The sequence below is a fragment of the Anabas testudineus genome, chromosome 21, assembly GCF_900324465.2.
Source record: "Anabas testudineus chromosome 21, fAnaTes1.2, whole genome shotgun sequence".
NCBI classification, from domain to species: Eukaryota; Metazoa; Chordata; class Actinopteri; order Anabantiformes; family Anabantidae; genus Anabas; species Anabas testudineus.
This window is the reverse complement of record NC_046629.1, coordinates 2,825,988-2,850,444: the sequence shown is the minus strand read 5'-3', so window position 1 is coordinate 2,850,444 and position 24,457 is coordinate 2,825,988. Positions and strand designations below refer to the sequence as shown.

General features: G+C 42.7%; 3 protein-coding genes across 6 annotated transcripts in view; 2 read left to right on the top strand and 1 right to left on the bottom strand.

Annotated features, from left to right (window-relative positions):
- caska (calcium/calmodulin-dependent serine protein kinase a) overlaps positions 1-24,457 on the bottom strand; it is a 91,648-nt gene that overhangs the window by 15,282 nt on the left and 51,909 nt on the right. For all 4 annotated transcript variants that reach the window (XM_026377102.1, XM_026377103.1, XM_026377104.1 and 1 more), the window contains exons 6-13: positions 13,086-13,188; positions 12,155-12,330; positions 11,273-11,395; positions 9,845-9,928; positions 9,622-9,721; positions 8,630-8,751; positions 2,604-2,681; positions 156-203 (exon numbers count right to left, since the gene is read on the bottom strand). In XM_026377102.1, coding sequence (XP_026232887.1) covers positions 156-203; positions 2,604-2,681; positions 8,630-8,751; positions 9,622-9,721; positions 9,845-9,928; positions 11,273-11,395; positions 12,155-12,330; positions 13,086-13,188 — 834 coding nt within the window. The remainder of the gene's footprint in view (positions 1-155; positions 204-2,603; positions 2,682-8,629; positions 8,752-9,621; positions 9,722-9,844; positions 9,929-11,272; positions 11,396-12,154; positions 12,331-13,085; positions 13,189-24,457) is intronic.
- LOC113173635 (probable G-protein coupled receptor 34) lies at positions 14,173-16,928 on the top strand. Its single transcript, XM_026377108.1, has 3 exons — positions 14,173-14,451; positions 14,840-15,431; positions 15,543-16,928. Exons 2-3 carry the CDS (start codon positions 14,863-14,865, stop codon positions 16,096-16,098), a joined length of 1,125 nt encoding a protein of 374 aa, XP_026232893.1. The 5' UTR covers positions 14,173-14,451; positions 14,840-14,862; the 3' UTR covers positions 16,099-16,928.
- LOC113173634 (probable G-protein coupled receptor 82) lies at positions 17,391-21,445 on the top strand. Its single transcript, XM_026377107.1, has 4 exons — positions 17,391-17,558; positions 18,583-19,427; positions 19,721-19,858; positions 19,944-21,445. The coding sequence occupies exons 1-4, from the start codon at positions 17,528-17,530 to the stop codon at positions 20,175-20,177; spliced, it is 1,248 nt and encodes a 415-aa protein (XP_026232892.1). The 5' UTR covers positions 17,391-17,527; the 3' UTR covers positions 20,178-21,445.

Sequence of the window (24,457 nt, the reverse complement as noted above, 5' to 3'; positions counted from 1 at the left end):
TTTGTGACCTTTCGTGCTGAAGGACCTGCAGCGACCTTCACGGGTCTCGTCCGGGTCCAAACCACCTCCAGTACTTTTACACTTTGAAAAAACATTTGGCCTTGAGTTCTACTCAGTTGTAGTTTGAACACAGCAGCAGTGTGATGAGCTCTTACATATTCCAGATGTTTCAAAGCGCCACTTGCTTCGTCTTGGGAGGAACTCTTAAGTGGAGGAAGACACAGGAAGAAGGTTATACAAGCTGCTGACCTTCCTTTTAAGAGAGATGATGACAGAGGTCAGGGAAGATATGACCTCCACCTGTACTTAGATCAGTGCCAACGTATCTGAGCGGCTGTGAACAGGTCGTGAGATTAGTATCGACAGCCAAAGCGAAACCCTCACCCCCAAGAAAGATTAGTTCTAACACTAAGAGAACTGATCAGGTTTGGTGCTAGATTCATTGTATTAGTGCAGTGAGAAGAAAAGCTTTGCTGAAGTTTGAAGCATCTATCACCCAATAGAGTCCACTAGAAGCTGGTTCCAAGTATTTCAGCCAGAATGAATCAGTGGAGACAGAAGTAAAGCAGAGGAGGCGGCGGGGTCGTTTGAAACGGCACAGTCAAGATGAAAGGATTGATTTGATAAAGTCCTGAAGCAGCGGGGAAACTAAAGGCTTGGGTTCTAACTCAGACATCAAACATTGACTTATTGTAAAGTATTCTGAGACCTTATTGGTCCACACTCTGAATTCTACTCAAACTGTCTACTCCCAGACCCGTTAAGTCCAGTCAGGCCCTGGTCTGGACGCGTCTTTAAGGCTTCGCTCGCTGCTGAGGAAACTAATAAAACAGAAACGTCTCGGTCAGACATGTTGCATCTGTTGTGGCTCCGTCCATTAATCTGGATCCATCCAGACTTCAGTAGGAAAATGTGACCCAGACTCTAGGAGCAGAACTTCTCGGACACAGTGCAGCACAGTCGTGTTAATTAGCCAAGAACCAAAACCACATAAAACAGAACTCGGCTCCCTAAACGGTTTTCCCTGTCTTAACAGATCTGGGATTTAAGACGCCAGCCCTCGCCCACTCCCTCACTGCTCAGACTTTTTAATTGCTCCCTCAACAAAGCGTGCAACGTAAACACACAGCACGTAGTGTAGCCGCCAGCCGCCGGCGTGCACGTGCAGACACGCTCTCAATGCACAGCACTGATCCCCGTCTCCCCCTCACACTGTTCTTTCACACTCCTCGTCAGGCATCAGTTCCAGTCTGCATCCTGCTCGAGTGAGAAGTAAACACATAAACTCAAACCTACTGTGTGTGTGTGTGTGTGTGTGTGTGTGTGTGTGTGAGACCCTGGAGACCATCACACCACACTAACAGCACACAAGCACACTGTGTGTGTTGCATCTGGCATCATCTGTAATGAGGAAGGTCAAACAGAGACCTGACATCTTTACTAGCACTGGGTGAACAGGCCCGTCTGCTGTGCTGGATCATCAATGAACCAACCTCCAGAGAAACGAGGAGAAGCCGGCAGACGAGTCCGTAATAATATTTAATTCAGTTCTGTTCGTTTCTGTGCAGCTGGAAACTGAACCTCAAAGTCTTCTTGTATCTGTATCTGTCGGGTTCATGTTCTCTTATTGTATTTATCAGCGTAAAATCCATCCAGGATCCATCTTCAGGCTACTTCTCCTGTTTAAACTCCAGCTCACATCATCTGTCACTAACTCATATTAGCACGGTTTAAGTATGGTTCAGTATGACAGCAGTCCTCATCCTATAGGTCCTGGTAGCACCTCAGTGAGAGTATTTCAATCACAGAGCGCCTGTTGTCTCTGAAGACGAGTCAGACGTCTTCTCTAGTAAAGATCAGTACATACGTCTGTAAATGAAGTGTGTCAGTGTCTAAAGTGTTGGAACATAAGATGAGCCAAAGTCAGTAGGTGGTTAAAGTTTACTGTAAATATAATCACACAGTCAAGATGGAGTTTTCCTCTGTGCTACAGGTCTGCAGGACTGTTGCAGTGGACACCAGGGTTTGTGTTTGTGGTTCTGTGTCTTTTCTAATCGTTTGACTTTTAAAGAAGATCAGACTTTTCCAGACGGAGCTGCTGTCTGTTCAACATGTTCAGTTTTTTTCCATATTTTACTGTAGAACTCTGAGTCTTCAGATTTGAAGATTTGATTCAGCAATTTGAAAACTATCTGATGTGGACTAAACTGGTCCTGACCTGCTGGAGCAGCATATGTGATTCAGTATAATCTGTACTTCAGCAAACAGCAGCTGCGTTTTCCAGGGAAACTGTGGTTATGACGCTTCTTTGGAGTCAGATCAGGATTTTATCTACACATTGGTAAATACAAATCAGATTTTTATTATCTCACAGTTTGAGGACATGGTGTTGTGCAAACACCCAAACGAGAAAAGATGGGTTAGAGCTTTAGTGAGAGACAGGCCGGAGGGGTTAATACAGCCCAGAGAGCGTGAGGTTGCAGCCAGAAACTAGTGAGTCTGTCATCATTACAGAGTGTTAAGTCATTAATAGAGGACAGACAGGATATGTGCAGATGTGTCTTATTGTTGTGTGTGAAAATGTGTCAGTCTGTTTCACTGACCTCTTTGGCTCTCTGCACAGCATCACTGGGGGGGTTTCTGATCTGCGGGGATGACTTGGTGTTGATCTTATCGTAGAGCTGGAACAAAAGATCAGTCAGTCAGACAGTGAAACTGTGAGCAGAGTGAGTCGGCTTCCACACCGTCGATGAGATCAAGCTGCTCTCAGCTGCAAACTTCAACACATAACACCAATCTAAAATGTTCCTATACACAAAACTGCTTCTACAAGTCCGGCTGCTGAACGTTCTGATGCAAGATCATTTCATTAAAAAGTGTAATATCCTGAAAAACTGCTCACAGCAAACACCAGAAAGCAGAAAAACTAGAGACAGATTCATCATTTGTCCAGAAAAGATAAAAGAATCATGTTAAAGGGTGTTGTTTTTTGTTTTTACCTATATTTAATAGTTTGACCTAGTTTACAGTGATAGAAGATGTACACACCACATGCAGCCCTGCTTTGTGATAACGTGAACACACACACACACATATTCTCAAAACATGGTGTTAGATCAGATTAGAAAACACCTTTTGCGGCGCAGTTTGTTTTCTCACTCTGAGAATCACTGAAGCTGATCGATTGCGTCATTAAATTCTTTTCCCTGAAATTCAGAGGAACTTGTTTACAGTAAAATGAATTCATCACAACTCTCTGGAGGTGTGAGTAATGAGGGTGAGAGCTTTAACGGTTTAAAGAGATGTTACTTTGAATAATTTAGGAAAATTAATTTAAAACAAAGAGCCCCAGTTATTCTCTCTAACAAATAATTAACTGTTTTCTCATCTCTGTGATTCAAGGACGACGAGACACTGAATCTCTGTTTAAATGATCCCAGCTGACTAATAAACTGCACTGACTAAACCGGCCTGTATGGACCCAGTCAGAGACCAACGTGGGCGTATTTAAGAGGTTGTATGTTTGCAGACAAACCGGCCCTGAAACACAGTCTAAACAAAGGCAGCAGCTGTAGCTCAACTCAGAGCAGAGAGTGGATTTATTTCAAAACACTCGCATGACTGTGGTCGTACTGAGAAACTATCATCTGATGTTTGCTGAGAAACCTGAGTCCTAACACCGAGACCCATCTCAGCAACAGCAGCAGCAACAGCATCAAAATAAACATAAAATAGAACGGTAGATAACTGATGATGGGAGTAAACAGTCCAAGTATCTCTTCAGATACATTTATTTTATGGTAACAGAAGCCACTGAATGAAGAAGGAGGTCTAACGTCCACCTTCTTCCACCAGGTGAACCGCTGCAGGACGATCCGATGAACTCATGAAGTGTAAACAGTCTAACGAATCTTTGGTTTAGAGCCTTTGTCGTCACACGTCACCAGGCTGAACATGACATTACTGGCAATTAGTAAAAAGCAAAGACCGAAGGAAAAGACCTGACGCACTGAAATATGACTCAGACTCTCTTGCAGCATATTTAAAAAGAAATGCATCAGACCATCGATTGTAAGAGGTGTGACCTTGTGGCTGTGTAGAGAAGCCACTGTCCCACTTTTCTTTCCTGTAGCATCATTAGAAATACATTTATGAGCTCTTGATGTGTGTTTGCATATGTAACTTAACAAGCAGAACAAGCAACAAACCCACTAGAAGCTTCTCTGTTGTCACGCAATAGCAGCAAATCAGAGGTAAGTCAAACCTCAAGTCAAAACAGTTATTTAATTCACAAAGACTCCGTCGGCTCGTTCAGCAGCAGAACAAACACAGGACGTGTGAAATCACAGTGATGTATAAGCAGCATACTCCTAAGCTCACTGACGTGTCTGTCGACGTATCGTGTTTTCTGCCAGAAGGAATAAGAAAATGACAGATAGCTGATATACTTATTACAGCAGAATAACATAAATCAATCAGCTGTAAAGGGCTCGAGGACGATGCACCTAGAGCTGCTTGAAATCATCAAAGAGATTAATGAGAGTTTCCAACTATGAGACGTTGGAAAATAAACTTAACAGATAATAAAAAACGTGGCTGGAGGTTTGCTCCTCTTTTAATCTCATTTACCTTTTTTCTTGCTGTTTGTTTTGTCAATGATGGATCATCATTACCGAACAGGTCCAGCAGAACCAGGGATCCTAGAGGATGGGAGGGCCCCTGGGTCAGAGACTCGGTATGACGGGATTACTATTTTTAGTTTTAAAGTCACAGCATTCAGTTAAAATGAGAAGAAGAAGAACAGACACAATGACCTCAGTGACCACAAAGAGACAAGAAGGAACCAAGATCCCACAAAATGCCTCAACGGGAGTCTCTGTTAGTCTGGACTTACTTCAGCATGTCCCTGTCGTATGATCTTTGTGATGCATCTACTGTTTTTGATCTTCTAACAAAATCCAATTCTCAAAATATTCTTATGCAGGTTTTATTGTAATAACCAGGGTTTGTTCCACGTGTTTCACTTAAATCCAGATGAGAGGAAGAACACGAGGGGCTGTGGGGGTGTGTTAGGTGAGAATGTGTTTCGCTGTTATTCACTGATAAGTTAATAGGTGGTGAGGGGGAGCAGGATGTTACGTCAGTCTTACAGTTCAAGTGTGCACCTGCGTGAACCCCTCAGGAGAAAAGCTTCGTTAGGAAATCCTGACAAGATCAGAAATAACCCAGAGAGCCTGAGGGCTGCACGGAGCCCAAACGGAGGGGCTGCGTGCCGCCCCACAAGCTGAGCACACACACAACGTATTTACTGAGCTCGAGTCCTTTCAAGGGGAGCGTCGTCCACATCGTTTGGCTTTTGTTGAGTGTTAAACAAACTTGAGTTGACCTCTGTGGGGGTTTAGTTCAAAATGGGAGAAATGTACAAAGACTCTGCAGCACAGCAACTAAATATTTACAGACTGAGACGGTGAAACACTGGAACGTGTGCACAAATGGAAATTACAGCCACACTGTCACACACACACACACACACACACACAAGCACGGTTACATCACACCAACAAAGCAGCTCTAATTTTAAAATCAGGATCAAGTGAATTCAGACATCATTTCCTTGAGGTCAATGATGAGGTCATGAACCAGTAAAGCTTAAATCTGTCCAACACTGAGAAAACAGCGCAGCTGACTTTAGCTGCACAAAGTCCTGAAAAGGGAAAGCAGACAAAAAGTAAAAGAGGAAGGAAACACACTCACCCAGGAAGCAGTAAGTGGTTTGTCAGAAATGTGCAGCCAACACAGAGCAAACAAGACGCAGGTTATCTAAGTCAGACGGCTCCATCCCATCAGCGGGTTCCTCTGTGAGGAGGCTACTTTAGCTGCACAGATAGTGATGGAGGCTGTGCTTGTTGTGAGTGGCCTGAGGCCTGACAATAGAAGCCATTGTTCCTTCACAGTCTCTGTCCTCTGCCTCCCCCCTCCTCTCAGAGCAGGGCAGGGGTGTGAGGCGGAGGCGGAGGGGGAGACATCTGCAGCCCCAGGCTCCCACTGACACTGCTGCTCACACACACACTTCTTGGCAGATCTGCAGATTTTCAGCACTTCAAACCTATTCAGCCTCCAGCTACTGACTGACGAGGCCTTTAACACAACACACACCTCTTTAGCAGCTCATCTTCCTCAGTGAACCCTCTGCATCACCCTCAGATGTTTTAATTTGAGCTTCAGAAGAAGAAGTTTGTTTCTTAAAGGCTTTTTAGTCATTTAACATGACGACACCGATTCACCCCTGTTTTATTCCAGGACCTGCTCTGTCAACAGATGACAGTCCAGCTGTGAGGAATTAAAAGTTCACTGGTGCACATGCGGATGTGCAGCTGATCAAGTACAGCAGCTATAAGGAATAAATAAACCGAACGTTTTCTCATCTGTGGCTTGTGAAACTGATTTTTACTCAGTTGTAAACTGATGTGAACCTGTACATGAACCTGTGACCTCACTGATCTGTATAAGACCAGCTGCACCACGAGAAACAGGAATCCTGATTAAGATAAGAGAGCAGCAGATATTCTCTATTTAATACTTGTCAACCTCAAACAGCTGCAGCTCTGGGAAGCTGCTGCTTGAATCGTGTGAACTAGTTTTGGTTGTGGTTCCTTTCTGTCTTAATAAAGATCAACTGTAACAAGACGAAACCAGTTTAAAGTTTTTGAATTGAATCTTGAAAACATAGAAGAGGAAAATATAGGAAATACGTTAACAGTATTAACTAACACAAAAATATTAGACAAAATAAAAACAGCTGCAGTAGACTAAGGTGACAAATACTGAATGTGACCTCTGTAGAGGATCATTGAGAGGGGAAGTCCAGCAAGGACCTGGTTCAGCATCAGTCAGCTACATCTGGAGGCCGAGTCGATCCTTCAATAGTCTGAAAAGGCTTTGGAGATGCAAATCCTTTAAAATGAGAGAAGAACATCTGTCCTGTAGGTTCTCCACTGTCACATGTAGCTGTTGTACATCTGTCTGTTAAATCTTTATTAGCAACATTTAGCTGTAGTGAAAATGAACAGACTGCAGCTTATTTCAGCATCTTCAATAAGTAAATATTTGGATTAAAGTAGTCGAATGTGAGCACAGTACATAAGCAGCTGTTTTCCAGTATTTACTGTTGCAGTGATCTGGTTTTGCGATGTGTGTTGTACCTCTCAGCTGTTGAATAATTTGTTTATCCTCCCGGCAAATTTTCTGTTTAACACCCAGAGACAGACACGAGCACGCAGAGAGCAGAGTAAACTAAACGGATTAAGGGAACAGAGAATAAGAACACAAAGAGACTAAATGATGCTCTCAGACTGTCAGACTAACTGTAAACTAGATTTTAAAAGCTGTGCAGCCTCTCCGCTGGCTGCTAGGAACTGGGATTTGTGACCCAATATGGTTCTGATGGGGTGAAGCGGCTCTCTGTCAACATCCCTGAGTGACAGGAACGAGCAGCGACCGGCCGTTAGTCGAGTTCAGCGCCTGCAGTCTGTGTTTCACACACAGAGATGAACCAGGGGAGGAATTTATTAGCTAATGCTCTTTTCTAATCATGTATCTGTCATTTTACGCTGTAGCTGTGTCCAAAACACCTGCTGTTGAAATCATAATAACACGGGTAATACAGTATTTATCTCTAAGAGTGCTCCAGCTGAAATCCTCAGACCTGTTCCACCTGTAACCTGGACAGTGAAGTTCAGGGAAGGTTATATTATATTTGAGGTGCCAGTGAGACACATATCATGGTCCGTCCGCTCATATTGGAATAGAAAATATGATTATCCAGACCAGGCCACCTTCTTCCCGTGCTCCATGGTCTAGTTCCTATTGTAGAAACATCAGCGGTGGACAGGGTCAGCATGGGCCCCCTGACCGCTCCGATACAGCGGTGACCACCGTGTGTTCTGACACCGGTCAGGACAGGATTTAACGTTTCATCAGTTTGTGTTATAATAGATCCTGTTGGGATTGGATCAGACGAGTTCGCTCCCCTCACTCTCTCATTTAGAAAGGATCCTGGTCACAGTCAAACCTGGACGCTGCCCAGTAAAACCACAGTCTGAGCCGTGACCAGTCTACAGGATACACAAAAGCACGTTCTCCTCAAAACGTTGAAGTGGTTTTTGTCAGCTGAAGTAGCTCTAGTCCACACCTCCAAACTAATCTTCTTAACTTATGCTAGCACCACCAGTTCGCTTTTTTTAAAGTCATTATTAAAACACAGTCTGGACATTTGGTCTGGACAGATGTGTTCTGGGTTCATTTATCAGCTGATGCCAGAACTCAGTCTATTCTTAATGTAATGAAGACGACAAACCAATATCTTATCTTGCCTCATTTGCACAAAATCCTTTATCTCTTATCATGCTGCTCCTCACAGTGTTGCACCATACACCACCTCCAAACAGACGAGCGAGTCCAGGAAAGAGGACTGGTCTAAAACGTGGTCTATTGTTTGTGTTGTGTCGATGCTAACAACAGGATTTTAATTAAAAAAAGAAAGAAAGAAAAATGTACTGGAAACGTCACACGCACCACTTCCTGTCCCAATAGATTTGGATGTATGTGTGTGTTTGTGTGTGACACTTACATCGAGCAGTGTGTGTAGATGCTGGTCCTGGAAAACGCTGTGGAGGAAATCTAGATCCTTCTCGCTGCAGTCTGTCAGAGCGTGGATCTCCTCTAAACTGTCCAACACCTGAGACACAGCTCCTGCAACACGCGTCCGAATAATTTAATTGTGATAAACACACTCGGATGGAGACAGAAACATTTCTGTACTGGACGCAGGTTACTAAAAACATCAAGGAGACAGCTATTAAAGGACAAGTTCACCATTTTTCAAGTGTCTTGGAACCACATTGAAGAGTGGAACAGGTTTCTGATGCTAGAATCATTCGTCCTGTTTATTCCCAAATGAGAATTAACACATGTCAGAGTCTTTGTTTTGTGCAAAGAGTCTTCATCCGAGTCAACAGAAAAACAAAGAGGGAATTAATTGTGTTACTTAGGAAGCTGCCTGCTCGATGTTTTTAACCCACACGTTTAAAACACACTGGGAAAATTGCAAACTTGTCTTTTAATGGTTAAGAGTGAATTATTGGCATCACGACAAACATAGAACCACCAGATACGTACGTTCAGCTGCTAGTAGTCCTAACAGGCAGGAAGCAGTAATAGAAACAGACGGACAGGTTGACAATGTTCAGATAAACACAGGTGTTAATATCAGTGTGAAACAGTCGGCAGTCAGTGGATAGTACAGGTAACATGTGGTTTGTAAAGGTTCTGGATTTACTTTGTCCATTATTCTACGCAGGGACAGAAACTGTCAAAGTGCAGAGAAAATCCAGGCTGTATTTCTTTTCTTGTCTAATAAATGTGCTCAAGCAGCAGATTTTTGGCTGCTTGGTTACTGTGCTGTGTACATGTGGTTGGTCTGTGGTAATAACAGGCTGCTCAGGGCCTTTCACAGAAAGCAGAAGCTGTATTAAAAAAAATAATAACCAGGGGAAGGAAATATGAGGAAGGAAGTGAGTCGAAGATGAATGAGTACCACATGTACAGTAGGTCTGTGTGTACCTGAGGAGCTGGGGTCATCGGAGAAGTCATGTAGTTCCTCAGGAGGGTCTCCGTAGAACGAGTTAAACTTGTGACTGGATACTGCAGCCAGCACAGCCCCCTGAAACAACGGAAATGCTCTCGGTGTGAGTGCATCTCAACATTGATCTCATCACACTCAGATGAAACCATCACCACAGAGAAGCAAACGAAAAAAAGAAGAGATCTGCGTGCACATGCAAACCTTCAGCTTCCTCCGGGCGTTGAACTTTCTCAGCTGCTCCACCGTCTCTGGCAGGTGGATTTTGTAGGCATACCGGTCCCTCTCCTTAGAAATCCAACACAGGAAGGAAAACTAGCTCAGTGCACTCCTCATGACCCAGTTACCAAACGACTTTTATGGGTTTGGAGAAGCTTAATCAAATCTAAGTCTATGAAGTGTTTTACAACAGTCAGAGCCAAAAAGTAAAAGTAACGTGACGTGTTGTTGAAGTTTTTCTGACAACCTAGGAGTCTCGAGCTGTGTGTGGATCCAGGACAGAACCAGAACCACTGAAGTGTTACTGCTGTGACAGTGACCTGAGCTCTGGGGGATTATTTTGTGACCCACCAGAGACTTGTTGTTCTCGGATTTCGGTGCCTGTGGTTTTTGGTATACAGCATCTGTTCTCCTTTTTGAAGAAGCACAACATCTGTCACAGAAACAATTCTATTTTTGTCCAAATGGGATCGTTTACTGAGCTCTGTGTCATTAAGTGTTAGAAACGACTGTCTGAACACACTCTGCTGTCGAGTTAGGACGTTTTCACAGTGTTTAGTGGAGACAGGAGTGTTCTCCACAACACAACCTGTAAAACATCAGTGTGATGTAGCTTTTCTAAAGGGCTCCAATAAGAAATAGCTTTTGAAAATAGCTGCAGAATAATCATCTGATAAGATAAATGTAAAGAGGAAACACTCTGGTTCTGGCTGATTAGCTGCACAGTGTTTCATCATTTTGTTGTTGTCAGTTTGTGACAGAGCTGCTTTGAGAGATTGGTCACATGGATGTGCTGCAACAACACACAGATAAGTACACAGAGCGCTGTGGTTCATGTGATTAGAGAATGATGCTGGAGTAACTGCACTGGAGCCAGGATGCCCGAAAAAAGTCCCTCGGCTAAACTGTCAAGACGTCCCTCCTCCATCACCGTCCCCTGAAGATGACACAGTAAAAGCTTTCTGCTGCCAACAGATCATAACTAGTACGTCCACTGCGCCGACACTCACTGTCACCGTTTACTGGTTTGAAGAGCTGTGCCACACAAGCCACTGAACTTTACGTGATGGCTTCAGGCTACGTGGTTTTACAATTCCACCCACGTCTCATAAACAAACCAAAAGTTTTCACAAATGTCAAAACTTTGAATGCACGTCTCAGAAACTACCCACACGTTACACTCTCTAAAGCAGAAGCTATACTTTTAGCACTTCTAGTGGGTTTTTCCCGTGGTGGTTAACAAATGGTAAATACCAGATTGACTTTTGTTTCTGTTGTAAAGTGATGCAGCAGAAATTCTAATTCTTATTTTTTAGATTGCAGAACAAATACACAAATAAATAAGCTTCAGTCAGACTCGACCCACAGGACACAGCAGAACAAACAACCTGGGCACTGGACGTCCTGCTGTACCTTGAGCCAGGGGTGGTTGAGAGCCTCGTAGACAGTGATCCTCTCTGCAGGGTCCAGCATCAGCATGCGTCTCACCAGGTCCTTGGCGCTCTCTGAGATCTGGCTCCACTGGCGCGGATTCATCTGCAGACACAAACACACCCACACACTCAAATACACACTTTACAAGCCCAAATATAACCAGCTACAACTAATTAACCAGTGGTGGAATCAAACTCACTAGTTGTACTCATGTAGCTAATTACTGGCTCTTCACTTTGTCTCTCATACTTTTACTGCACCATATTTCAGAGGAACTCATTTCTTATTTATTAAGTGACAGTACTTTACAACCACATGAAGAGTTTTAAGAACATGACGTTTTGAAATGAATCCACCAAATGTATTCAGTGTTTCATAAAAACAACAACACTTCCAGGGGAAGTTGTGCACTGTTTTTATTTTTCCTCTTTACTATGAGCTTCTTCTTCTTTTTGCTGTCACTACTGTGAACAGACACCATGAATTAGTCTTTAATAGTGGGAACAGAGAGCAACTATTTAAATAAGCGCCAAGTGGTGATAAACTCAAACTAACTCTTGTCAGGAGGTGGGGCACTGAGAGTGGAGCACCTCCGGTAACTGAGCCCCCAGATGTGCATCATTACACTAGCTGGTTCTGTACGTCACTGTCTATAGAGCAGCTCTCAGACAGATGACTTCACCTCTTCAGTCTTAATATAACCAGCTAAAATCAACAGTGAGCTGTAAAACATTAGAGGAATAACATGTGAGTCCAATTAACCGGCGTGCGCTGTCTCCCTCCTGTTTTTAACAGATGTATGAGACCACATGTTTTTTGCACTCACACTGTGACACATAGATCTCTGAATCAACGCCTGACCTTGTATTTGCCCTTGCAGATGGCTTCAAACAGACGCTCCTTGGTGCCGTAGAAAGGCAAACACCCTGAGAGGAGGATGAAGAGGATGACTCCACAGCCCCACACGTCCACCGGCTTACCGTACGGCTCCCTCTTCACCACCTCTGGGGCCATGAAGTGGGGAGTTCCTACGCGACCTGGGAACACAAATACAAAGACATCAAACTACAAATATGAGCATATAGAGTTTTTTATAGAGTTTTTATTACTATTTATTTCTATTTTCACACCTTTAAACAAGAAACGGAAATGTCGCTTCCTCCTTTGAGAGGTGCAACATCTTTTTATTGCTACATGTACCTGACAAGAGCTCAAATGCACTTCAAGACTTCAGACTTATTTTTCTAGCTCAGATATTCTCTGCGGTTACAGAAAGGAGGAAACAAGCTTTTACTGTGGGTTTGTTTCCTAATTCTTGATAAAAGCTGAAGAACTAGACAGTTTTTATGTCCAGGTTCAACTTTCTGGTTTGAAGCAGAGTTACTTAACTCAGAGCTGCTGCTAAATGTGCTTTTACTTTTCTGTTTCACATGTAGAATTTGCCAACATTAAAGCCAAAGGACGTCAGTGTTTTAGTGCTGTAGTATCAGTAACGTGGACAGTAGGTGCTGTTATTTTAAGCCTTGTGTTTTGGTTTATTTAGGCTAATTAGTCTCATTTAAAGTAGCTTTGTTTATTGTGTACATGTGGATGAACACACAACCATCACTGGGTTAGGACTTAAAAATCTGCCGATTCTCAGGGAAGTTGTGTGAAGTGCTTTTAATTATTTTGATGAACGTTTATTGTTGAACATCAGACGTAATGACACGTTTTGTGTTTCACGTCAGTGTGACTGAGTTACGACTCTGAGAAAGAGACGATTTCTTTATCCCGCTTTATGTCTCTGTACCTCCTGCCACCAGTCCCGACTCTCCGAGTTGGATGGCCACTCCAAACCCCCCCAGCTTCACTGGAGCAGAGTTCTCTTTGGACGCCAGCAGGACACAGTGAGGCTGAGAACGAGAGAAGAGAAGCCATAAGACAAGCTGACGATTTGATTGTCGTCTTTTGCTAATTAGAGAGCGACACTCACTCATAAATAACAAAAATCACATGTGCGGGACACACCCAAACCATCACCCACCACGACCACACACACATGACCGACAGAGTAGGAGGATCACAGCGAAACACATATACACATCAAACATGCTATTTCTGACAAACATTACTGCTTCGGGATGTTACATAATTGAATTAGTTTAGTAATTAAATTAAATCTTTTGTCCACATCAGATAGATCACTATATTGACCATATTGTCTTGTAATTGATATTAAGTGTGTAGTATACACAAACGTTTAAATAGCTATGTATATATGAGTCAGTAAATTTGCACTGTGACAATAAATAAAGGTGCTAAATCTGACAAGTTGCCTATATTTGTAAAAGTGTATTTAAACCACATGGTGTGCAGGCTGTGTAGTTAAATGAGGTTCACTGCGAGGTGACTAAAACGAGCTCCTGAAGCTAAATATATTCTACTCGTAACGATAGAACATTTACTGTTAGCATACTTCGATTGAACATATGATAATATGCTGGCATGGCTGCATGAACTTCAGTATAAGAGTTGATCTTGTGGGGTTGACGGCAGCCAGCGTCTCCTGGGTGGCAGTTTAAACCTAGCATTGCTCTTTACTCTCTAGGCATTCCTGTAATTACTGAGGACACAACATTGTATTTTGTGAGCTCTGTTCTTTCACAGTCGGCTAAACTCAGCTGCAGAGACCTGTATATTATAACTAGGGTTAAAAGTGGAAAGCATACTGTGCATATCAAGTGAAGCATGCCGTCTTTGCCCTTCTGTGTGTAATCTACAGTAAGCCTGCCCCTTTCGCTCTATCTCAGCCTGATCTGTGCACAGAGGCTGTAAGGGAAGAGGAGGGTTGACCACAGCTTCAAGTTTTCTCTGTATAACATCACCACATTCTGCACTTCAGCATTTCTCTGTCTGCTCTCGACAGCACAACTAGGGAGGAGACACTTCTAATAGCTGCAGCGATAATGGCCAGAGAAGGAACAAAAGAGGGAAGCGGACTTCACGCAGCACTGGTTTCATTTGGATTAATATTAGGTCACTGAAAACTCAATGACAAGAGGATCCTTTCAAGAAAGCAACACTAGACCTGAAGGAATATACCGGAACAAAAAACATCTGGTTTTATTTTGTTCCAAACAAAAGTTAAAGTTTTTTTTATGGACTTCAATGACTAGGTGAGTACTTTGACAAGTTCCTATTATTATCTTAGTTACACTGGTCGAGGGCTGCATGCTGTGAGCAAACGGAGCTCTTTTCCTGTTCATTACTTGACTGATCCTCTGATATCTCTTTGCAGTGAACAAACTGAACATGTAGCTATTGTTTTTCAAGTAGTTTGGTGTGTTTCAAAATATTCTCCTTTGCATAATGATGTTACAGAGGAAGTCTGGATGCGTTAGCCTGTATAGAGTCATGAGGTTCTGCTGGGTAGTTCTGATTTCTTTTGGTATGGGGGTCAGCTGGATGTAGGGGTAATCCACACAGCTGGACCTCTGCCATCACACAAACCGAAGTAGACTGTTAAGTAGAAAACGTTCTCATGTGTCTTAACTTTTCTTTCAGGGCTGAAAAGCACAACAATCATCATGACCACCGTACCTTCCATAACCACCTTCCAGACTACAAACAGCTCCCTTTATTCACCTTTCAACTCAAAGATCAGCAATACGACCACGGCCACCGGCCCCCCATGTGTGGACTATGATGTGCTGCAGGGGTCACTGGCGGCGCTGTACTCTATAATCTTCATCCTGGGTCTGGCTGGGAACTTAGTCGCTCTGTGGGTTTTCTTCTGCGTTCACTCCAAGAAGAACTCCGTGCGTGTCTTTCTCATAAACATTGCTTTCGCAGACTTGTTGCTGGTCATATGTCTGCCTTTCAGGATACTCTACCACAGCCAGGGAAACATCTGGAACCTGCATCCCACTCTGTGTATAGTAGTGGGAAACCTCTTCTACATGAATATGTATATCAGCGTGGTGCTGCTGGGGCTGATCAGCGTGGATCGCTACCTGAAGATCAACCGTGGTGCAGGGATGCAGCAAAAACTGTTGTCCACAAAGTGGAGCAAAGCCCTGTGTGCACTCATCTGGACTGTGTCCTTGGCTTTGATTTCGTCATTTCTATTGTCAAACAACGGCCCAGAGCAGAAAAGGTTGGTGTCACCTATGATCAAGCTTTCTTTTCTATTCACTGATACTATTTTAGTCTCAGTAAGTGTAACACAGACAGTTGGAGCTGACGTAACCTTTTCTGGTGTTTCCAGGTGTTTCCACTACAAGCGGCTCGAAAGCGAGAAGTGGAAAGCCTACATCAACATGTTTGTGGTGGTTGTCTTCTGGCTTGTGTTCATCTCTCTAGTGGTGTCTTATGGGAAGATCGGCCTCAAGCTTCTGAGAACGTCACAAAGGAAACCAGACATGCCCAACGTGGCCCACTACACTCGAACTGCCAAAAAGTCCTTCTTCATCCTGTTTGTCTTCACTGTGTGTTTTGTGCCCTACCACATGGTCAGAGTGTTCTACATCAAAACCCAAATCACAGAAACACAGTGTTCCTGGCAACGGGCGGCCGACATTGCCAATGAGGTGGCCTTGGTATTTTCTGCGCTCAACAGCTGCCTTGACCCTGTGATGTACTTCCTGTTATCCTCTTCAGTGAGAAAGCAGGTGTTGCGGCTGGTGAGTCACATGTTCAACCTTAAAGATGTTGCTGGAGGCAGCAGGAGCAGCTCCACCGACAAAGAACAGGCGCATGCCAGCGTAAGCATCAATTTTAAGGAGAAAGAAGGTCCTGAACAAAACCTGGCTGAGAGGCAGTGAGTCTCAGTGAGTTTCAACATGAAACACGACTGTGCTGCTCAATAAGAGGAAGGCGGCAGCATCGACTGCCACGATCCTTAACGTTGTCATCGGATCTATTTGTGGTTTGCTGCAACCACAGAAACCGCCCTGACGGAAACGGTGCAGGAAGTACTTACTAAAGGACCCTAGATTACCTTCTGCACCTCTTCATCAGCACCCAGATTTGGGCAATTAAAGAATGTTTATTTTAATATTTACAATGTCTGTCAATGACTACAATTACTATATGACATTATATGATGATTTCACATGTATTTTAAGTTACTACCCTCTCTTTAGCGGTGATGTGGTGTGAAAGTGCTAAATCTGTGGTGTACTGTGTGGTACAGACGAGGCAGTTCAGCATCTTGGTACATAAGATTGATTAGTTGATGTTGATTTTCTTTACACACCAATGACATGAATAATAAACATTTTAAGATTTCCCTTCAAGTTGTGTGACTCAGATGTGAACTGGCCACAACATTGTGCACATATTAAACTTGACATTGTGCCTCTAAAAATGCATCCTACAAACTATATAAACCAACATTTGTGAGCTCGAGTTCATCTTCACATTAGTTTAGTTTACAGTACTCTACATGAAATAGAACGGAGGCTGAAGGGAATGATTGATGCAGATGTTGAGATCAAATATTGTCACTAAGCAAATGCAACATGAAAGAAAGAAGATGTATCCAAGATTAAAACCTGAACTCTAGTGGGAATAAGATTGAGAAATTAAAGCACAGGGATAAAATATTACCACCTGTAAAGTATTTATCAATCACTTGCTCTTCAAATGACGACTGTGCCTATATGTGATTTACCTGTTTTATTTTAATAAATAAGCATTAAAATGCTTAGAGAAGAAAAAGGAAATGAAAGCTCTCAACAACACACCCGAGTCTTTTTGCTTCTCAGCTACAACAGAACAGCAGCGCCACCCTAAGGCAGAATATATCCACTCAAAACCCACAAAGAGAAAGTAGATTACAGGGTCTCGCTTCAAATGAGAAAGACAGGAAATCTAAAGAATATATAAAGTCCCGATTGAGTTCAGGTCCAAACATGTTCACATGGTCATAAACTGATGCAGAGGTCTGCTTTAGGTTAATTCTATTCAAGATTTATTCATATACCTGACCACAAACCACCACAACGTGTGATTCACCGTCTCTTTTCTTAAGCTCTGCACAACGTCTCTTGTGAGCATCATATAAGGTCAGTAGGGAAGTGGAAACTGATACAGAAATAGTAAACCACACCTACAAACAAGAGGCCAGCACAGTGTTTACCATAAACCTTCTTTATGATGAGAAGCAGGAACCTACACAGAACCTTCATACTGGGCCAAATACTGGCAACTGTGGACAATCATTTAATCTGAGGGAGTGCTGCAGCGTCCATGAATGATCTCCTCAGAGCTTCAGTTAGAGGTATGTACAACATGGACACAGACTCGTTTCTGTACCCTTTGTCAGTTTAGACATGAATTAATTTGTCAAATGTAAATGCTGATGATTTGTCACCTTCAATCATTGTTAAACTATCACAATGTGACGCCTCAGTGTAAAGTGACACATGAAGAGAAATGTAGTTTATCATCTAAACGTTTAAATTATAAAAAGAAAAGAATCTGCTGAAATATTCTGAAGGTGTTTTCATCTTTTTTTCCTGTTTAACTCAGGAACTAATGTTAAAAAATACAGATATATATATATATATATATATATATATATATATATATATATATATATATATATATATATATATCTATATACATATTCCCCATATTTACCTGTTATTACTTACTCACAGCTTTATTCATTAGTACACGAGTCGAGTCGAGCTGTATTTACAAAGCACTGGAAGTGGCAAAAAAGTCTTAGACTGATGCAATTTGTTCCTGGTTCTATGAGTAGGAGTAAAAGCAATTTGTCAACATCCGTAACAGAAACCACAGCTGTTGCAACTTAAACCTGTTTTCTTCATCAACAGGCAAGATGACACTGAATTGTCTGATTGCTCTTATGGTTTTGCACATAATACGCAAGTTCATTCGTTTCTCCAACTGTAAAATCAAAGACGCTGTGGTGAAAATGTTACCACAGCATTAACAACACTCGTGGCCGTGATCTATCTGATGTGGACATAAGTTTAATAGTTTTATTTGGAGATGTTATCGTTGTTTGAAGAAGGGCTCTTATATGAAAACGTACATTACTGAAGTTAAAAATATTAATATTGTGGTTTTAGAACATCTGTAATTCACACACACACTTGTACAACTAAATATATCCTCTAATAGAAGTGTCAACACCTTGAGAGAAGGAAGTCGACCTAACAGTGTAACCCAATCAGTTCGTGAATCTCTTTGATGTTTCTGTGTTGGTCTGTGTGGGGGTGGAGCAGCTGATGATTCTCTGTCCTCTCTCACGTCTCACGTTTGTGTTCTTACAGACCCAATGGAGTTGAAAGCGTTCACTACTCCACGTGATAACAGTTCCTCCTCCCATCATCTCAGGCTCTGTCCCACTGCTGCCACCTTCTTCTTCCTCCCCTCCGCCTACACACTCCTCTTCCTCACAGCTCTCCCAGGCAATGCACTGTCGCTGTGGGTGTTCCTGCGGCGCATCTCCACCATCTCCCCCACCCACGTTTATCTGTCCCACCTGAGCATCTCCAACTTATTGCTGTCTCTCACCACGCCCTTCCTTGCAGCCTACTACGCGCAGAGTTCAGCCTGGACACTGAACAGCGTCCTGTGTCAGCTGGTGCTGCACGGCGTCACCCCCGTACTCCACATTAGCATCTATATAAGCCTTGTGATCCTCACTTGGGTGGCCCTGAGCCGTTTTGCAGCCCTCATCCAGCACACCCATGCCTCCAGGCCGAGCACCTGCACCACCCTGCTGCCTCATGCCTTCTTCACACGTCTGACCAAGGTTTCCTTTGCTAGCAGGGTGTGTGTCGCGTTGTGGGCGGTGGCAGTGGGGGGCATTGTACCAGTAACAGTTTATTACTCAGTGAAAGAAGCTATGATGGGCAACGCTTCTAGCGTGGATGGAGAAGCAGAAAAGGGAAGTGGTGCAAAGCTGTGCTACAGCCCTGCAGTGGAAATAGGTGGCAGCCTCTCTGCAGCTTTGTCTGTGCCTGTTATAATCCTGTTCTTTGCGTTTTACCTCCTGGTGCTGCTGTCCTATATAACAGTGATGAGACATATCAGACGCTCACGTCGCAGCACAACTGTTACCACCTCCCAGAGGCTGCTGGGTAAAGTGTTCCGAAACATCGTCATCATCCAGGTGACTACGAGTTAAATTACACTTCACTCAACCAACTTTAAAGTGCCCATATTGTAAAATCTTATAATTATAATTCTCTGACACACACCAAGTATAATAATCACAGCAGGACAGTCAGAATGTCACATTTGTACTTTTCAACTTGCTGCTACACTGTCTTCAGTATCAAACTGTACTGGCAGGTTTTGGGGACTTCAGGGAATAATATTGGCATCTTAAGGTACATTTGCTGCATCTGTGACTAGAACTAATCCTAACCAGTACTCTCGCCCTTTTCAACCTCTGTGTCCCAGGTTGTTCTTTCAGTTTGTCTGCTTCCATATCATATCTTCAAACCCATCTTCATTTCATTGGCTCATCACCAGGAGCTGACAAACCCACCTGGTCCCCGCAGCTTCGACAGGTGTCATCCTCTGTCGGCCCTTGTTGAGGTAAATTTCTCATGAGATGTTTTTCTTTGCTTTTCTTTGAGACAGACTATGTGGGTACCACGATCTGACTCCTTCTCCCCCTCAGGTGAAGAACTGCCTGTATCTCCTGGCTGCACTGAGAAGTTCAACTGACGCTGTGATGTACTTTCTGCTTGACAAAAGCTTCCGTCAACAGATTTCTGCAGTTTTAGGACGCAAGCGGAACAAATCCAGAGAAAGGGCCGTGTGGTCAGTTACAGGAAGCGTCACTCAGAAAACAGGACAGATGGAGGACGAAAATGCAGCTACTGGGAATTTAAGTCATGACGGTGTTTTCTAGTTTTTGAAAGCAGCTCAATATTTAAAGCAGCGACTGTAACTAAAGGGGATCAAGTGAAAGAAAGAAATAAGCTGCACGACTTGAACCCGTCTCTTTTGCAGACAGCTATGTTTTGAGCTGGCCTTAGGCTCAGTGCAGCTCCTGTGGTTTCAAATGTTGAATCAGGGAACTTCCCCCCGTGCTGTGCAGCAGTGTTGTAATGAAGAGGTGCTTGGTACAAAAGGCCTGTAAGTGTATTTTATAACTATCTACATGTCTTTACAATGTCAAAACAAGTATTTATGAGTTACTAAACAGTGTTGAAACACTGCACATTTACATTTTTGTAAACTGTTTAAGATAAAACATATTTTTCCTGAACATTTTCCTGTTTTTTAAATTTTTGTTGTTATTTAGATTTTTTGCTTATTGTCTGTGAATCTCTCATAGTCCTGCTGTTGTAGTCAAAGTCCCCCAAAGTCTATGTGGCACCACTTGATCGAGCATTGTGCTTCTTTTGGCTGAATACAGAACAACAACTGAGAAAATCCACCAGGATCTGATAAAAAGGACTAGTCCTTAAAATGAAGTTGCACTATAAAACTAGTCCTGCAGACGTATGAGGGGGTTCAACGGGTTTCTGTCCACATACTTTACTTCAAGCTGAACTCAGTTGCATTCTGAAAGTGATCTTGGAAACCGAAGCACAAGCATCGAGTGGAAGTCAGGAAAATGTCAGTTTAACGGCAATAAAATCTACATTTTACTTCCTCCAGAAATTCACTTTCAAGGGAAGGCACACAGTCCAAACGCTCGTTGTACAGACGTGTAATCTGTCATTTTTAAAGCATACATGAAAATATTTGTAGAGCAAAAAAAAAAAAAACCTGATGAGGGAATACTGAGGGTGCACTGGTGTTTGTGTGGGAGGTGTGTAAGACTGTGTCAGTAGAGTTTTCAAGACGACCGTGCTTTGTGAAGCGTGGCCTCTGCAGATGTTTGTCCCTCAACGGTGCTGCACGAGTTTTTCAGACAGAATCAGAGACAGACGGAGGCCAGAGAGAAAACACACAGCATGAAGATATGGAGGAGAAGAGCAGAGGACATTAGAGTGAGGTGCCAGTGGAGTGTGAAATATATAAACATAGACACTAATAAGCAATCACGTAAAACGCTTTCCATGAGTCTAAATATTAACCCAATGCATGAAGAGCTGTGTCCTTTACATCCTTATGTAACGGACATGCATTTTGACAATTAGCAGAAAAACTGATAATTATTTTATTAAACTGATGATTATTATTAAAAATAACTATTATTTGTTGTCCTATATTGAAGTTTGTTGTCATACAGGTGATGCTCTACTTTGATTTGATGATGTGATGCAGCAGTGAGTCCTGGTCCAATTTGGGCAAAAGGAAAATGTCACACTTTCTTACCCTAATTAATCCAACCTGTGGTCCCTTAATTGAAGTAATTTCTCTGCTCACTTGCTGAAACCAGTTCTTCACTGAATGATTGTGACCTTTATTCACATCATTCTCCAACTGCAGCCTAACCTACTTAAACCTGTAACATGTACAGATGTGTGTGCATCTGTGCATTCGTTGGTTTGTGTACGATAAGCATGAATCCCCCCAGAGATCGTATTAGTTCCAGTAAATGTCCACTGTTGTTACAGAGGCACACAAGGACTAATTATTGTTTTTGTTTGTGCAGACAAAATGTTCTCAGGCTTTCATGTCTCATCTCCTCACTACAAAGGTAGGAGGTGAGGCCGGCAGACAAACCTCAAACTGCTCTTTCAAAGTGCTGTTTGAGGTCAGTCCACCGCTCTTCATACGGTGTGTACAGCCCCTCTTTAATGTCTTGTGTGGCCAGCGCACATCTTGGAACGAACGCAAAGAAAAGATCTTGTATGAAACCGAAACAGAAATGCAATAGAAAATAAGATCTATTGATTTAGTGATTACTGCTACACTTCATCACATTCTGTATCCTCTGTGCTGTTCTTTCAGTTTTTCCCTCCTTGTTTTTCCCTGTAACTATCTCGTGTATAACAAAGTCTCTTTGCTGAGAAGACCGGCTAATCACTTCTAAAGGTTTCACTAATACAGTATAATACATAATCCACTAATCCTAATGTGGGAACAGGAATGAGATATAAATAAAGTTTATACAGATACAAGCGAAACAAAGGAATCTTGACAATGAAAAGAGAACAATATGAAAAACCGAGATGACCGCTCACTCCGTCACTTTGTCCCCGAGACAGTTAGACAACAGCTCGGTTTATACCACACAGCTGCAAAACAACAATACCAGACATGCGACAATTACTGCGGCACACAAAGGTGTAATTTTGCCATCAAACGTGGACAACTGAGACACATTAAAAACCAGCAGTATGTGCAAAATATGTATGCAGATCTTTGCGTGTGCATGACTGACTATAAAACCTCAGTCAGAAATTCACGGTCGACACCTCAAGGCCCATTGGAAGCCATTAAAGGAGCCATTATCTCTGCCATACAGACACCCTTCATCACACAAACAGCGCTAACAACGCTGCTAACAGTCCTCTGTGTGTATCACAAAGAGGTCTGAGTGGACCATGGTCATTTTAGCTTGTAAAAACAGCTGACACTGAAGTAGTCAATGGGGAAATGAGTATTCTCTCCATCTATCACACTTGTACCTATTCATATGTAGAACGTGGCATTTGCAGGATAAAGCCAAGAGGAGGGGGCGACACGGCAGAAATGTTTATTCAGTTACCTCTGTTTCCCAGTAGGGTGAAGATCTTTACCTTCAGTGGCTTGATCTGAGACCTGATGTTGCTGAACTTGGCTAGTTGGTCAAAGAAAGATGCTTTGAAATAGTGTAATACATGAAGCTTTTCTGATCCTAATGGAAATCTTGTCTGTTCCACTGCTTCCATTTACTCTCATTAAATGTCAAATGAACATGTATATGACATATCTGCTCTGACACACCTAGTTTTTCAAGAGCTACTCGATCCAAGCACCAGAGGTCTTGAGTTCTACTATAAATTATTCAATTCTAAACTATTGATATGATGTTGATGAAATAAAGAATCAGAGAAATAGACAGAGAGTATAGTGGATGTACGACCCGACCAACATTAGTTCAAACTCTACACTGCATCACACTCACACACAGGAAGTTAAACCACAGTGTCAAAATAATCTATATCTAGCATGATAAGTACATATTTCAGTAGAAGCCGTAAATACTGATGTATACTGATGTGCAGACACACTGTTAAACTCTCGAAGTTCACAGAGGTAAAGTTCAGCTTTTTCTGCATCTGACATGAGATCACTTCACCTTCACTCAGTATGGAGAAAAGATAAAACACACTATTGTTGTATGGTAAGGAACGATATAGGTCTGCACCAGTGTGACTGTCTTCATTTATGTTTACATCAAAAGCTTTGCTGTGTTTATGGATTCCTTGGACTGCTCAACACAGCGTCAGGATCTTTGCAGATCAAACATCCAGCAGCACTTCTACTTCAAAACAGTGTGCTACAGCACGCTGAACGTGTAAACACGAAGAGTTCACCTTCACACTGTGCACATTTGTGCATTCACAACTGAGCCACAGAAACCAATTCTATTAGTTTGCAGAGCATTTGCATGCATCCAGTCTGTTGCAGTGAAATGGCCAAAGGCAAACACACACCGATGCTGCAGTCACTGGGGGGGTGGGGGAGGTCTGTGTTGAAGTGAAGAGAAAGTTAAATACTGAAACATCATGGTGATTTATGAACATCAGGATTTAAATTAATTCAGTGACTTTCATGCATGGAAAGATGTGGCACACTCACACTGATCCATATTCAACAAGGACAGTTGTGTTGTTAATGCTCTGCGTGCGTTTGTGTGTGTGTGTGTCCCTCCTGTAAAGGGCATAAATCTCAGGGAGAACATCTGATAAGCTGGAGACAGGAGCCACAGAGTCACTGTTAAATGGTGATAATACAAGAGAACCCCACCACGGGCCAATGTCAACGCTGGATTTGTAGCTCACATTCAGTTACTCGTGCTGAGTTCATCATATATGTTTACTGTCCAAAGCTACACCAACTTCAATCCAATCACAAATGAAAACCACCTCTACTAAACATTGTTTGTCTGTCACAGCTCTGACCTGTCATATAACTTTACTGCTCCCAACTAATGTTGTTCCCATTTAAACTACTATGTGCAGAAATCACATCATCAGTAGTTTCGGTACGGACGACTGGGCGTCGCCCACAATGTGCAGTGAGTAT

Bases quoted from the DNA above. Each gene is read 5' to 3' on its own strand.
- LOC113173634 (XM_026377107.1), top strand. From the start codon at position 17,528: ATGAATGATCTCCTCAGAGCTTCAGTTAGAG. The intron at 19,428-19,720 runs GTGACTACGAGT...TCTGTGTCCCAG, and splicing joins GAAACATCGTCATCATCCAG to GTTGTTCTTTCAGTTTGTCT. The intron at 19,859-19,943 runs GTAAATTTCTCA...TCTCCCCCTCAG, and splicing joins CTCTGTCGGCCCTTGTTGAG to GTGAAGAACTGCCTGTATCT.
- LOC113173635 (XM_026377108.1), top strand. From the start codon at position 14,863: ATGACCACCGTACCTTCCATAACCACCTTCCAGACTACAAACAGCTCC. The intron at 15,432-15,542 runs GTTGGTGTCACC...TGGTGTTTCCAG, and splicing joins AACGGCCCAGAGCAGAAAAG to GTGTTTCCACTACAAGCGGC.